Genomic DNA, 15,198 nt, shown 5'->3' with positions numbered 1-15,198 from the left:
CGTGGCCGGTGCACGGAACGCCGTCCTGATGATGAGACGTGATAAGCAATAAAAATAAACTTTAGAATGTTCCAGGTCCTTGAGATAACATCCAAGGTTTTAGTCCATAGTAATATGTAAATGCTCCTGAATAGCGCTCAAATGAAAGTGACGCATTTTGATCACAGCAGCAATCTTTTTCGCTTATTTGTGTCCTGTTCAGGAGCATTTACATGTTTTAATACGGGGTAAATAAACTTTTGAATAAAATTTATCCCAGTTTCTTGGTATAAAATCCAAAGAAAAATTCTATCCGCTCACCTTGTCCAGGTTTCGTTCAATCTAATAAGGATGAGGTGCACGGACAGAGACCACTGTCCGGCCCTCAGGTGAAAATGATCAAGAAGGTAGGAAGACATCCAGCAACCACAATAGAAAGGACTATAAAACCATTATTTATTAGTTGCTAGTATTAGTAACCATTAAAAAATCAATAGGGGAAAAAATAAAAGTAAACACATACCGTAAGTCCTGCTCGTTTCGAGCAGTGAGGCTCTTAATCGGAGCACTATGATTAGGAGGCTTAGTTATCAAAACACGTAGGCCTAGTGTGTGTTTTCTTTTGATATTTTAATAGATACTAGTAAATAATGTTTTTGAGTTCTCTATTGCAGTCACTAGTCGTCTGGGTGCAGTTGGGCACTTCATTACATTTGGGCATTTTAAACCTGCAGCCTGGACAATTCATAACAAATTCTGCAAAAATGGCACCAGTGAAAGCCACCACGTTTTACTGTCTAGACTGGACATAAGCAAAAAGATGTTCTGTAGAATAATACGGAGGCTGCCACGAGAGGTGGTGAGTTCTCCTTCAATGGAAGTCTTCAAACAGAGGCTGGACAGACATCTGTCTAAGATGGTTTAGTGAATCCTGCATTGAGCAGGGGGTTGGACACGATGACCCTGGAAGTCTCTTCCAACTTTAACATTCTATAATTCTATGACCCATACCTTTCCAGGCGATGAGTCGCTTCGAAGCCCTGCATTATACTTTATTACTATTATTTAATATAACCGTTTAAAAAAAAAAAAAAAGGTTCCCCCTACTGATGGCGATTGGCTGCCAAAATTATATACTAACAGTATAAAATTGTAAAGAAAAACAAAAATATCCTACCACTGAAGGTTCATCTTAAGTTCCATAATATCAGTTGGCGTAGCCCCGCTCCAGTCCCCCAGGTGCTATTTTGCTGAATTTAGCTATTTATAGAGCTGTTATTTCTGGGGTTATGGTATGATGTGTATTTTGAGTAGATACACGCTGCCCTCAGTGCATCTATATACACCTGTCTGTTTCATAGCAGCCCGGGAATGTATGAGAATGTCTTCCATGCAGCGCTGCTTTCCAGAGATAAGATCTTGCATTCTTTCACTACAGATGAATGTGATAAGATGGCTTAAAGTGACATCAATTTAATTCTGCCCTTAAGATATACGAGTCATGGGAAAGTTTAATGTCAAATAGCAGGTGCTTACAGCAGACATCTCACTCCGCCGTTTCCCGGCTAATCTCTGGAAACGTTTTTTTCTTTTTCAGAATTCTTTTCTACTTTTTCTAGTTTATAATTGTTATACTAGAATTCATCTCCCGCCACTTGTTCGGTAAATAAATAATATTTAAGAAAAACCTGGCGTAGGTTCCCCTCTATTTTCTTTAACCAGCCAGGCAAAACTTGCAGCTGGGGTTTACAACCCTGAGCTCTCAGCTTCAGCAAGGTTGGTTATCAAGCATATTGGCATCCCCACGCTGTTATTTTACATATTTAAATAAATAATTTAAAAAACTGTGTGGGGTCCCCCTCATTTTAGAGACCAGCCTTGCTAAAGCTGACAGCTGGGGGCTGGTATTCTCAGACTGGGTAAGGGGCCATTGATATAGGCCCCCCAACCTAGAAATAGCAGCCTGCAGATGCCCAGAAAAGGCGGTTCTATTAGATACGCCAATTCTGGCCCTTTGCCCGGCTCTTCCTACTTGCCCTGTAGCGGTGGCAAGTGGGGTTCATATTTGTGGGGTTGATGCTGCCTTTGTATTGTCAGGTGACATCAAACCCATGGCTTAGTAATGGAGAGGCATCTATAAGACACCTATCCATAACTAATCCTATAGATGTATGGTAAATAAACACACAGCCAGAATAAAGTCTTTTATTAGAAATAAAACAAAACACAGTTTTCCATTTTTACTTAAAGATAACACAAACAGCTATACTTACCGAACTCCTAATTCCACTAAATCCCTTGTCTCCTCTAATAAAACTAAAATAAAGAACAACCATATCCCTCACCTGTCCATTGTTCAGTCCCACGCCGTAATCCATGTCTGGGGGATAAATAGTTTTCAACCTGGACGGTGCCAAGATGTGACCGTCTATGCTGAGAACCACTGGTGAATGAGTTGATGCGAGCGCAGCATCATTGACCAGCGCTGACATCATCGAGGTTACCGCCGGTCAGTGAGGCTGGGTTCCCAACAGGGCTGTGCTGTGGTGACCTCAGCACTGTGGGGAAAAAGCCAGTGATGAGGTCACCACAGTTCAAGCTCAGTGAGTACACAGCAGACCACCGTGAGGTTGCCACAGGTGTGCCGCAAGTATTACACACAGGAACACACAGACCCTGACATCTTCGGTACCGTTTTTTCCGGTGCCGGAAAAATCAGGACGTGTGAAACTGGCCAAAGAAACTGTGCTACCTAGACCTCCCATAAAAGGCTTCTCGTTGAACCTATTAGTTTCCTGGTCAGCAAGTGAGGAGGGCGAACGAGAACCCCCAAACAGCTGCCTGCAGATTGGTGTCTCTTCCTTTTGGGTAGTTTGACTATCCATAATCTTCTCCAGAGTCATGTGGCAAGGCTTGGTGAACAGTCGAAAATTGATTTATGGCAGACACCTCAAATTGGTGGCACTAATGAACCTGCTTTCTTCATCGTAGTGGAAAACCTTTTTGCATACCTTTTTTCTCAGAAAGCATTTTGTAAGCCTTCATATGTAAGGTGGCAGTCTCATGATGTAACATCTGAGCAACCTTGGTAAACAACTAAGAGAAAGTCAAGTGCTTGGTGGCTCATTGGGCTCAAATCCTTTTGCATTCAGCGTAATTAACAAGTATTTTGGCCATTATAATGAGGCTAACATAAGGAATTTCTGGTCTTCAAAAGTGCAAAAAAATACGACAAAAACATTTGAGTGGTCTGAAAGAATTGTTCCAGTTGGACACCTGAAATTCTGTATTGTTAGATGTGCCTTATGCTGAAAAATCTTACAGGGGTATTGCTTTACATTTTCCAAAATAATCTGACTGTATTATCCGTGGAATCCCGGCTGGGGCATTGAGCTGGGACTCGTCAAAACATTCATCGCTTGAAATAAACAGACCGCATGATACATACTTTTATGGACATATGTTTGCTTTTGTGAACAGCGACAAGATCACAGAGTAGTTGAGGTCGATGTCAACGTGATAAATATCTGCGGATTGTTCGCAGATCAAACAGACGTAATGCCACCTAGTTAATACAATAATAAACAGTCAACTTTCTTTAGACCGCGGTTAGAAATAACACTACTTATGACATGCCGGCCATGAGAACGGTGGGTAAGTGATGAAAGATAATGGGTTTATCTTAGCCCCTGAAGACCACCCACTCTCACAGTAAAGAGGTTGGTGAGAAGGAAAACTATCAAGGAATTTAATTTGGAGTGCATGCTAGTCTCTGGATATAGATAGTCTAAAGTGGCGTTAGATGTTTCCGTTCTCTCCACCCGAAACCAAAATCATGGTCGTTGGTTCACCGTTTTAAAGTGGCAAAAATTGCTTTTTCCAGATTCTCAGTTTTTGCTTTTTGGCTTATAGTTATTATTTTTTTACATGCACTGTCAGAAGGCCAAATACAAATAATAAAACCTGACTGTTGGCAACAATAGAGACACATTGGTGTTGGCACATTTGAGAAGGTCATCTAATATGTAAGTCCTATATCGTTAGGCTGATTTTTTTTTTTTCAGAACTTCTTGGATGTAAATGTTATCTATAGCCTAAATCTACCTGACTTTGCCCGTACTTGTTTTCTCTTTTTAATTTTTAGTATTTATTGCGTTTATAATATCTGTGAAAATTTATGAAACAGGTTGATAACTTATATATTGCCGGGGTCCAACTGGTAGGACTTGCACAATCAGCAGATTGGGTAATTTTACATGCAATGTGCATGTTCAACCACCAGTCAATCCAACTAGTGTGGGTCAGAACTCAATTTTTTTTTACAGCAATGTTCTAAAGAGAAAGGAGAGGTGGTCACGAATCTGACCTCACTTTCCATTGTGTAACAGGGATGTCCCCATAAAACCCCACTGATTAGCAAGTTGTCACTTATCCTGTGAATAGGTGGTCATGTTTTCACCAGACTCCTTAATTTGGGTTGCGTTATTAGTTTGTGTTGTATTGCAGTGTAGTCCAGACTCTTATAGGCTGTGTTCACTTGTTGAATATTTGCTTTCACAAAGAAGAGGATGACAGGTGAACACAGCCTTAATGTTTGAGCACTAGTTCTGAACATAAAATGGTAAATAAAAATAGGGAACACTCACTTTTTCTTACAGCTACAAGTTGCACAAAACTGGAAGACTTAAGTTATTTAGATGTTCAGAGAAATGCGCCACTGAGGACATCAATCCGAATGCCCTGGCATAACACAGCAGGGACCCGTGTGCAGCAGGAAATCAAAGGTTGGTTTTAATCGTGGTCAACGCAAAGTGGTCATTGCTAAATCTAAGACCTCTGTTGGTTTGGTGGATGATGCAATGATTTTTTGGCAAAAGAAAATATTCTACCTCATCCTTCTAATTTAGAAATGTTTTTCTAAGGAAAGAAACTCAACTTGGCAAATGAAACTAGGTTAGTTTTCACACATCATGCCTTTCTCGCACTTGACTGCTCTTGGCAGTCTCGGAATAAATTGGCACTATGTACCGGTGCCCCTGTAGTCCGCCTTTGAGCACTGTGTCATTTGCTGGAGTTTGATCATATTGCCTCATTTTAATTTAACCCTTAACTGTTCCAGACTGCATTTACCTCTTTGATTTCACATTTTTGGGGGGATGGGAAGTGAGGGGTTACCGTTTTCTCCTCTGAGATTATTTTTATCCCTTTTGCAGCTCGCTTTGTCCCCTACAAGCCACAGGACATTCTGTTGAAGCCGCTGTTGTTCGAGGTGCCAAGTATAACAACAGACTCAGTGTTTATTGGAAGGGGCTGGCTCTTTCAGGAGATAGAGGAAAAACTGAGTTGTTCAGAGCTGCCGGAGAATCGGGGAGTCGTGATTGCTGGCAGTGTTGGATTTGGAAAGACGGCAGTAATTTCTAAGTTGGTGGCGCTCAGCTGTCATGGGACTCGAATGAGGCAGATTGCCTCAAATAGCCCTTGTACCTCTCCCAAAGGTTTGTTAACTGTAATATAGACTTGTTCTATATTCACATTATATCTGACTTGATGCACTGATCATGCTTTAAAAAAGAAAATTATATCCTTAAAGGAATTGTTAACTTTTGTCCATTTTCCCGTGTGGGATAAAGCCAAGCTGATTACATTTGTCACAGGGACAGGAGTGATGTTGGCTTTTCACCTGTCTTACTTTGCAAACTCAGTTTGCGATGACCACCATCTGGCTTAGGGAGTTTTACAGGTCAAGCAGTGCTTTCTGGGAAACAAATATGCAAATTTATATCTCCACCAGGGGTATGAAAACTGTCTACAACTAAAGAGTCAGGCATCAACTTATAGGGTAGCTACTTCCAAGAAAAGGGGAACGGTAGAACAGGCGTTTTCTTTCCTTTTGGAGGAAAGATCATTTACATGCTTTTTTTCCCAGGAAGCATTGGCAGGTCTCCGTAAGAAAAAGCTGCAGTTAATCTTGGAGGTACCAGGCTTTGCTGCTGAGCCACCTGCTCCTGCCAGGAAAATCTCACACTGTAAATAAGAAATATCCCTCCATGGAAACGACATCCAGTTGCCAAAAGACAAGTTAGACTTTCTCCATTTTGGGATCGTTCCTTTGGCTCAACTATTTGCTCAACCTCCAGGCCATTTATTTTAGATTACTTAATAGCCTAAGTCCTTCCTGCCAGATCCATTCTGTATGTTTTCCTTTACACATTTGGGCTGATTTATTAACTGCTTGTCCAACTTATCGCACAAAGTTCTATTTTTGCCAGTTTATGATTTCACGTTGTCATCAAAGATGCAAACTTTGCGTAAAGTTTGAGTCCAACATTTTGCCCCTTTTTTTTCATTTTGGCTGAGAACTAGTTGGGACAGGTTGAACTTCATAGACTTGTGTCTTTAACTATTTTCTCTTTTACTCTTGTTTGGGTAGGTAACGACCATGCCCCCGAGATTCCCCTGTCTCAAACATCTCCGCTGAGCCTCGGTATGTGTGGTGCAAACACAATGAAAACTCTGGGCTCTTGTGGAAGTCCGGAGCACCAAAAAATGATGGATGATTCACTTAAACATCTGGCTTCTAAGGTATCTCCATTTCTTATTTCATAAGGTTCTTCACTTTTTCCCAAAAATTACTAAGAAAGACTTTTGAAAATGCTTGAATGGGCATAATCCTAATCTAGAACACTACTGTTTTTTCTTAAGCCTTTCTCACATCCCTCTTTGTATGTTTTGGTCCACAGGTTGTTGCTTATCATTACTGTCAGGCGGATAACACGTATACTTGCCTGGTGCCGGAGTTTGTGCACAGTGTGGCAGCTCTATTGTGCCGCTCACATCAGCTCACCGCTTACCGGGACCTGCTTATCAGGGAACCTCATTTGCAGAGCATGCTTAGCCTGCGGTCTTGTGTGCAGGACCCTTTGACTGCCTTTAGAAGAGGAGTCCTGGAGCCAATGGCAAATCTCCGTCGAGGTAGGTCGCAAAGTTACCTGGAAACTCAGCTGCAAAAAAATAAAAAAATAAAAAAAATCATGATGTTGTAAAGACCCCTTTTAACATTATGGATGACAATGGTATAAAAATATAAAAGGAGTAATACCTTACCTACCTATCACCTGCCTCTCATGCCGATGCCTCCGTGGACCCCTGCCATTCTGTTCACTGGACTTCAGCAATGATTTGGCATTTGACCACTCCAGCCAATCGCAGGCTGTTGCTGTGACATGTCGACACCCCTGAGGTGCTTCAGCAGTCACATGTCATGCAAACACTATGTTGCTGGAGACAGACACTGGCAGGATACCAGGAAAGCTTCAGCATTGGTTTGGCAGAGTATTGCTAAAGTTAGTGTTATTTTATATTTTATGCCATTGACCGCAATTTAAGTAAAATAGAAAAAAAGTGAAAAACGCTGACCCCCAAGTTTAGTAAGGTCAATAGACTGGGGTCACATCTGTGCAAGGGCGTAGACTTTTGATCTGTGCCTGAGGGGGCCCTATAACAGTATTGTAGGCGACAAGCTCTTCTATCCATTTTGCATTTGGACCCATGAGCTTTAGATTACACCACTATGCCGATAGGTCTGCATGTATGGAAAATAATTTTTGCATGTGGTGTTTTCTCCCCCCTTCCAGTTTCTTGTGTGACCACCTGGGTAATCATTGTATTCTATTAATATTGCAGAGCGGAAGATCCCAGAGGAAGAATTCATTATCCTGGTTGATGCTTTAAATGAAGCTGAATTCCACAAACCGGATTATGGCGACACCATTGCTTCATTTATAAGCAAAATAGTTCCATCGTTTCCACCCTGGATAAAACTTATTATGACGGTGCGATCTAATTTTCAGGTAAATCCACGCTGAATCCTTTTTTTTTTTCTGTTAGCGACTTTTAAAAGTTGACTGATTTTCATATGTTCCTCCAGATTACATAGTTTAGAGTAACTTTGTCAATTAACTGTTTTAATAATCATGGTTTGTGCCCCGTAAAAAATGGTTGAGTAGTATAGTTTTATTGGCTGAACCTCGGGTGTTAATATATATTTATATAATGGACAGGCTAAACCTACCAGCTTTGAGGACCCTTCTCCACTCTGTGCTCTAATAGTTTATAATTTAGCGATTGAGCGGTCTTGTAAAGTTAAGAATGTTTCTAATGTTCTCTATTACTTTACTTTTATTTTGCTTTCTTTTCTATCAAATTCAATGCTGAAAGGGCTGTTTGTACTGCATTTTTCCTGCACTTAGAGTAGCTGTTTTGAACTGCAGGTTTAGCATATCTCCGTACTCCAGTGTGAGCTTTTCTGCACCTCGTCCCCGTGCTCAGACAGGCAGAGAGTTTATAAATGGCGTCTGAGCACAATGGAGGGGCGCATAGAAGCTTACACAGGAGTATGGATGTTTGCTGGACCTGCAGTTCAAACAGCTGCTGTAAGTGCATGAACACAGTAGATGAAACAGCTTTTTCAGCTTTAGAAAAGCTTACTAATTAAAAAGTTAAATTACTCTTTAACTTTAAGCCTTGGATTGTACATACAGTCTTGGTTAAGCTGACATGCGATGTTCTGATGCGGCGCTGCTACCGGCTCATGTACTTGATGTCATTGGTGCTGATGTAATACATTGGATGTTTAGATAGATGGAATATCTAATATATGGGATATGATGTGCTAGGACAATGGCGGGGCACAAAGATTGGATCACTATCAGGATCACCAGACTAGCATGGAATTCACATCAGGAAATATAACATTTTAGAGTTGGCAAAATTTGGGAAACGTCTTCTCCGATATAGGCGATATGCCAAATGACTAAGTCAGCTCTGCTTCATCTCTGTATAATGCAGCTATAATTGGACTGTTAAGCTTTGCCTAGACTTGCATCTGTTGCTTTACTTGGCTATTGTCCTACTAATAACCTCCTAATGACCTCGTTCACAAGGAATATTGATATTTGTTCATAAGTCACCACCCACAAACCGTAACATGTCTGAGCTAGCCGAAGTAGAAGCACGCTTGACTTGCTAAACCAGAAAAGTGAAATTAGATCAGCTCTGAGTTGTCTGTCTCCCAATAGATTCCATTTTTCACCTAAATATTAGAAATCTAATAAAATGTAGAATTTGAGACCAAGTAGAGCATTGACCAATCATTTAAGGTTCTTTCAATGTCTGAGCATTCCCCCACTTCTGACTGGTAAATCAGAGTTGGGGTATCGCATACTTGTGGAACGTTTCTGCAGCTGCTTTGCCACCTCAGGGGCTGCATAATGGTCGCAGATACATTGCTCTTTATTGTTGTACTTTGTCCCCTACGCTGCTGCTTCTGAGTGTTCTCTACAGGAACCTTGAGGAGCAGAACTTCCCATACTGTGTGTTTGCTCGTATAGGACATCACCACTCACTTATATATAACAGAACGGTTAATACTGTCATCCAAAGCTACATTTATGCTTTAACATACTTACGAATAATTGGGTAGCAAAAACTGAGACATTTAAACTTTGTTCTGGGACCACCAAGTAATACTCCCAAAATGTCTAGATATGACCCCAAACCACCTGCATTGGCATAAGCTGGTTTGCCCATTAAATTTTCCTAGTAAAATTGGAAGAGTTACCAAGTATTCCTTAACTCATGGCCTCATTAGGCATCATACACATGGCCATATTATGGGAGATTCTACTGTATGTACCTGTTTGTTACCTGGCGTGGGCAGTACCATCATAAAAAAAGGTGGTTCTCTCATGATGGCTCTTTAGTTGGTTGTGGGTCTTACTCTGCTGGATGGGTGATGTCTTGGCCTTGATCTGCACTCTGTGACTGCAGGCTTCTGAATCCTCACAGCGTGCACAGTGCCCACTGTCGGGATTCTCCGGTGCCGGGAACCAGCGATCATGTGACTGCAAGTATGTGACTTGCATCCTTCCGGCCACATTCCAACTAAACCTTTCCGGACTTAATTAACTTGTAATGCGCAAGGCTGCACATGTCTAGTTGACGCAAGCCTTCATGTATGCTAATCATATACTCGTGGTCACTGATTCGCCTCGCACTGGAGAATCTTGACATCTCACACACTGCGGACTTCAACTCCAAGGTTGGAAAACCCCTTTTATGGTCTAATTTTTGCATTGACTCTTGGTCGACTACGACCTTAGCTTTAGAGGTTTAACCAAATCGAATAGTCTTCCTTTTTGATTTTCGATTTACAAAATATTGGATAAGTGCTGTACATAAATGTGATGGCAAAGTAGATAATATTGGGCCATGTTTTTTTCTTTGCTTTTTAAATCCATATGGAAAGATTAGAATAAAGGAAATGTCTTGGGTAAAGATATTGCCCATAGGTAATTCCTGCTAAATCGTGCTCTTAGCACTGACATATTGGGCGTTCTTCTCTGAGCCGCAGATATTATGGCCTCGTTGGTAATCCTCCTTCGGTTGCCAGAATATCTCTAAGTCATTGTTGATCCTCCCAGTTACATTACTTCTCATGTTTGACTGCTATGCAATTTACTAAATGCGCTTTGAGGGAAATGGAAAACAGTTAGCATCGTCTTGGAGCAGACATCAGGCGGGTTTGTCACATGTCTGATGTCCAACAGATTACATTTTCATGTGTTAAAAGCAGCCCGCCATCTGCCAATCCTATAAGCCAACTTTTATGTAACCTGCAGCTGCCGAGCACCTATTCATTCAACCTAGCTGGCATGCTGGGAATTACAGTGCGCCATAAGTGGAAGGGTGCGAGCTCTCTAGCGCTGTAATAAGTCTTTTAACAAATGTGTGTTTTTGTTTTTTTTTAATTCTAGGAAATAACAAGTTCACTGCCCTTGTCCAAGATTTCCTTAGATGATTTCCCCGAGAACAAAGACATTTACAACGACCTGACGGCCTATATACAATACCGACACGGCACTAGCCAGGAAATTGCAAACAATATCTCTTTAAATGGGAAAACAGATGCCAGCAGCTTCGGCAAACTGTGCGATCACTTGGTGATGAGGAGCCAGGGGTCTTATCTTTACCTGAAGCTCACTTTGGATCTATTCGAAAGGGGCCATTTGGTGATCAAGAGCTCCAGCTACAAGGTGGTGCCGGTTTCCGTCTCCGAGCTTTATTTGCTCCAATGCAACATGAAGTTCATGACGAATTCGGCTTTCGAGAAAGCGCTACCCATTCTGAACCTGGCGCTGGCCTCACTGCACCCGATGACTGACGAGCAGATTTTTCAGGCCATCAATGCCGGCAGCATTTACTCCGAACAGAACTGGAAAGACTTTCAACAGCGTATGGAATTGCTCTCCTGCTTTTTAATCAAGAGAAGGGACAAGACGCGCATGTTTTGTCACCCATCCTTTAGGGAATGGCTGGTATGGAGGGCCGATGGAGAGAGTGCACAGTTCTTATGTGAACCACGGTAAGCCAGAATTCATGCGTTAACTTTTTTTTTTTTTCATCAGAAATAACATTTGTTTGAAGATCAAGGAGTATCCCACTGACTTCAGGCTCAGATGAAATCTGGCAGCAAATGTTAAGTTTTACTGCAGCACTCCCAGAGGAGGAATGAAGTATTGCACGCTTGTAGTCCTCCAGAGTGAGAATTGCTCATCGGAGGCAGTCTCAGCCTTGGATAATGATTTGTAAAAGTTTTGTGGGTTTTTTTTGTTTGTTTTTTTTTGCTGTTACTGCTTGATACTTTTCCAAAGGTACTGTAGCTTTGTCCTCCATGTGGAAGAATATAGCGATAGATGGAGCTTCTGTCTTCTCTCCAGTCTTCAGGCCTAGAGAACCACACTGCAACATCTGTATTAGTGGTTTAACTTTTCATTGGGGCAGTATGGTTAGGCTCGTTTACTCCTTGTCCTGTCGGGGGTATATATTGGGAGTAATCCTCAGTGTATACCTTTGATATTACCTGTGGTCATTGGCTAAAAAAACATACACTGCACAATAGAGTACACTTTCCTATGCAGTGAAAATAAAAAGCATGTGTTTGTTATACATGCCGGCCCAGAGTGCCTAATGGTCTCTTTGACTTATGTTGGTGACCTATGAGCATGATTAGCATGCATATCAGGAGCTTTCCTGGCGTACACACTAAACATATGCCAAAACCAGATGTTAAATAAGCCTAATTGAACTGGACAAGTGTCTTCAGACTTGGCATGCTAGACCTTTCTGGGGGCCAGATTGACTTTTTTCTTTATTTGCCAAATGAGACGTCACTAGAAAAAAATACTAAAAAAAGGAAATTCCAAGCTGCAATGGCTTCCTGATTTCTGAAAATTTTTCCAGCCCGGAATTGGGACCCTTTTACATTCTTTCCACCCAGTGTTTTTACCATAGATCACGGTTAGTAATTCCCGTCCACCACCCCACTATTACAACACACCTATATCGCAGTTTCTGTTTCCATTTTTGAACATGCAAAAAGAGTTAATCCGCTCACCAATTAAATAGAAATTGTAGCAGCCTTGACCGGTGCGGTGCATGGGCAGACTGCATGCTGGCTCCATGATAAATATGCAGTGAAATTTAATTGGGAAAAAATACATTCCGCATCCGCTGTGCAGTAATTATCACCGTAGCATCCTGTTTCGAAGATAACTGTTCATTGAGGCTTGTGACTCCCTTAGATGCTGCGATCAGTAGTGACTGTGGCAGCTAAGCAGTTTGAAAGAGGGAGATGTTCCCCGTGTCAGCTCATTGCCTAGAAAATACATGCTTATAATTGTATCTACCAGTCTAAAGGCCCTGAATGGATCTCATGCTGAAGGTTGACATTTTCTGTACCCCTAAACTTTCACCATATAGCTGTGTACATGCCACCATTTATTTTTTTTTTAATTTCTTCAGTGGGAAATTAAAAAAACCCACATTGCCAGAAAGTTCAGTAATTAAATGTTTGTTCCACAAAATGTCAAGTTATTCTCTACCCATAGGATAAGGGATAACTTGCTGTTCGCTGGGTGTCCAACCACCACCACGCCTACAGAACTTAACTGCTCAATTGCATAGGAATTAAAACTCTTAATTACTTGGGAACGCAGCAACAGATAAAATATATAAATGTGTTGATTGATTTAGTTTTCAAAGACTTGCATACCCCCAGGTATGTGGTTTGAGAGGGTTGATTTTAGTAAAAGATTCCCTTTTTATAAGGGTTAGGTAGGAGATACACTACCGTTCAAAAGTTTAGGGTCACCCAGACAATTCTGTGTTTTCCATGAAAACTCATACTTTTATTAATCAAATAAGTTGCCAAATGAATTGAACATCTAGTCCTGACATTGACAAGGTTCGAAAAAAAGATTTTTATTTGAAATAATAATTTTCTCCTTCGAACTTTGCTTTCGTCAAAGAATGCTCCCTTTGCAGCAATTCCAGCATTGCAGACTTTTGGCTTTCTAGCAGTTAATTTGCTGAGGTCATCTGGAGACATTTCACCCCATGCTTCCAGAAGTCCCTCCCACAAGTTGGTTTGGCTTGCTGGGCACTTTTTGGGTACTATACGGTCAAGCTTCTCCCACAACAGCTCAATGGGGCTGAGATCTGGTGACTGCGCTGGCCGCTCCATTACAGATAGAATTCCAGCTGCCGGCTTCTTCCCTAAATAGTTCTTGCATAATTTAGAGGTGTGCTTTGTGTCATTGTCCTGTTGAAGGATGAAATTGGCTCCAATCAAGCGCTGTCCACAAGGTATGGCATGGCGTTGCAAAATGGAGTGATAGCCTTCCTTGTTCAAGATCCCTTTTACCTTGTACAAATCTCCCACTTTACCAGCATCAAAGCAACCCCAGACCATCACATTACCTCCACCATGCTTGACAGATGGCGTCAGGCACTCTTCCAGCATCTTTTCAGTTGTTCTGCGTCTCACAAATGTTCTTCTGTGTGATCCAAACACCTCAAACTTGGATTTGTCTGTCCATAACACTTTTTTCCAATCTTCCTCTGTCCAATGTCTGTGTTCTTTTGCCCATATTAATCTTTTCCTTCTATTAGCCAGTCTCAGATATGGCTTTTTCTTTGCCACTCTGCCTGAATGTCAGCATCCCGGAGTCGCCTCTTCACTGTAGACGTTGACACTGGCGTTTTGCGTGTACTATTTAATAAAGCTACCAGTTGAGGACCTGTGAGGCGTCAGTTTCTATAACTACAGACTCTAATGTACTTGTCTTGTTGCTCAGTTGTGCAGCGGGGCCTCCCACTTCTTTCTACTTTGGTTAGAGCCTTTTGTGCTTTCCTCTGAAGGGAGTAGGACACACCGTTGTAGGAAATCTTCAGTTTCTTGGCAATTTCTCACATTGGAATAGCCTTCATTTCTAAGAACAAGAATAGACTGTCGAGTTTCACATGAAAGTTCTTTTTTTCTGGCCATTTTGAGTTTAATGGAGCCAACAAATGTAATGCTCCAGATTCTCAACTAGCTTAAAGGAAGGTCAGGTTTATAGGTGCTCTAATCAGCCAAACTGTTTTCAGCTGGGCTAACATACTTGTACAAGGGTTTTCAAGGGTCTTCTAACCTCCATTAGCCTTCTTACACAGTTAGCAAACACAAAGTACCATAAGAACACTGGAGTGATGGTTGTTGGAAATGGGCCTCTGTACACCTATGAAGAATATTGCATTACAAACCAGACGTCTGCAGCTAGAATAGTCATTTGCCACATTAACAATGTATAGAGTGTATTTCTGAATCATTTAATGTTAGCTTCATTGGAAAAAACTGTGCTTTTCTTTCAAAAATAAGGAAATTTCTAAGTGACCCTAAACTTTTGAACAGTAGTGTAATTTCTTGATTGCCGGGTGTCCAATCGATGGGGCCTCCACCAACCCCAAGCAGAGGTTAACGATGCCTACCACCGCATCTTTCATAAGAGAAAGCCAAGTACAATGCCAGGATAAAAAAAAAAAAAGGAGATAACTTCCAACCTTGGAACGACCTCTTAAATATAACTGACTTTGTGTTCTTCATTGTTGTATATTTATTTTCTCTTTATCTAGGAATGGACATGCCCTCTTAGCATTTATGTTTTCTCGGCAAGAAGGGAAGCTAAATCGCCAGCAGACCATGGAGCTGGGCCATCATATTTTAAAAGCGCACATATTTAAGGTAATTTTTGTGAAAATGAATATTACTCTTGTAATTGTCTCATCTTATAAAGAAATGGCACATGGTGGGGATAATGCCATCACTTGATGACCTTGGCC

General features: G+C 41.3%; 1 protein-coding gene across 4 annotated transcripts in view; it reads left to right on the top strand.

Moving 5' to 3' along the window:
• The window catches only part of TANC1 (tetratricopeptide repeat, ankyrin repeat and coiled-coil containing 1), a 175,329-nt gene that overhangs the window by 115,964 nt on the left and 44,167 nt on the right, over nucleotides 1-15,198 (top strand). For all 4 annotated transcript variants that reach the window (XM_077272891.1, XM_077272893.1, XM_077272895.1 and 1 more), the window contains 7 exons: nucleotides 4,638-4,763; nucleotides 5,193-5,474; nucleotides 6,410-6,561; nucleotides 6,720-6,951; nucleotides 7,663-7,829; nucleotides 10,794-11,401; nucleotides 14,992-15,100. In XM_077272891.1, coding sequence (XP_077129006.1) covers nucleotides 4,638-4,763; nucleotides 5,193-5,474; nucleotides 6,410-6,561; nucleotides 6,720-6,951; nucleotides 7,663-7,829; nucleotides 10,794-11,401; nucleotides 14,992-15,100 — 1,676 coding nt within the window. The remainder of the gene's footprint in view (nucleotides 1-4,637; nucleotides 4,764-5,192; nucleotides 5,475-6,409; nucleotides 6,562-6,719; nucleotides 6,952-7,662; nucleotides 7,830-10,793; nucleotides 11,402-14,991; nucleotides 15,101-15,198) is intronic.

Source organism: Ranitomeya variabilis, chromosome 7 (assembly GCF_051348905.1).
Source record: "Ranitomeya variabilis isolate aRanVar5 chromosome 7, aRanVar5.hap1, whole genome shotgun sequence".
NCBI lineage: Eukaryota > Metazoa > Chordata > Amphibia > Anura > Dendrobatidae > Ranitomeya > Ranitomeya variabilis.
This window is presented reverse-complemented; position numbering and strand designations above follow the sequence as displayed.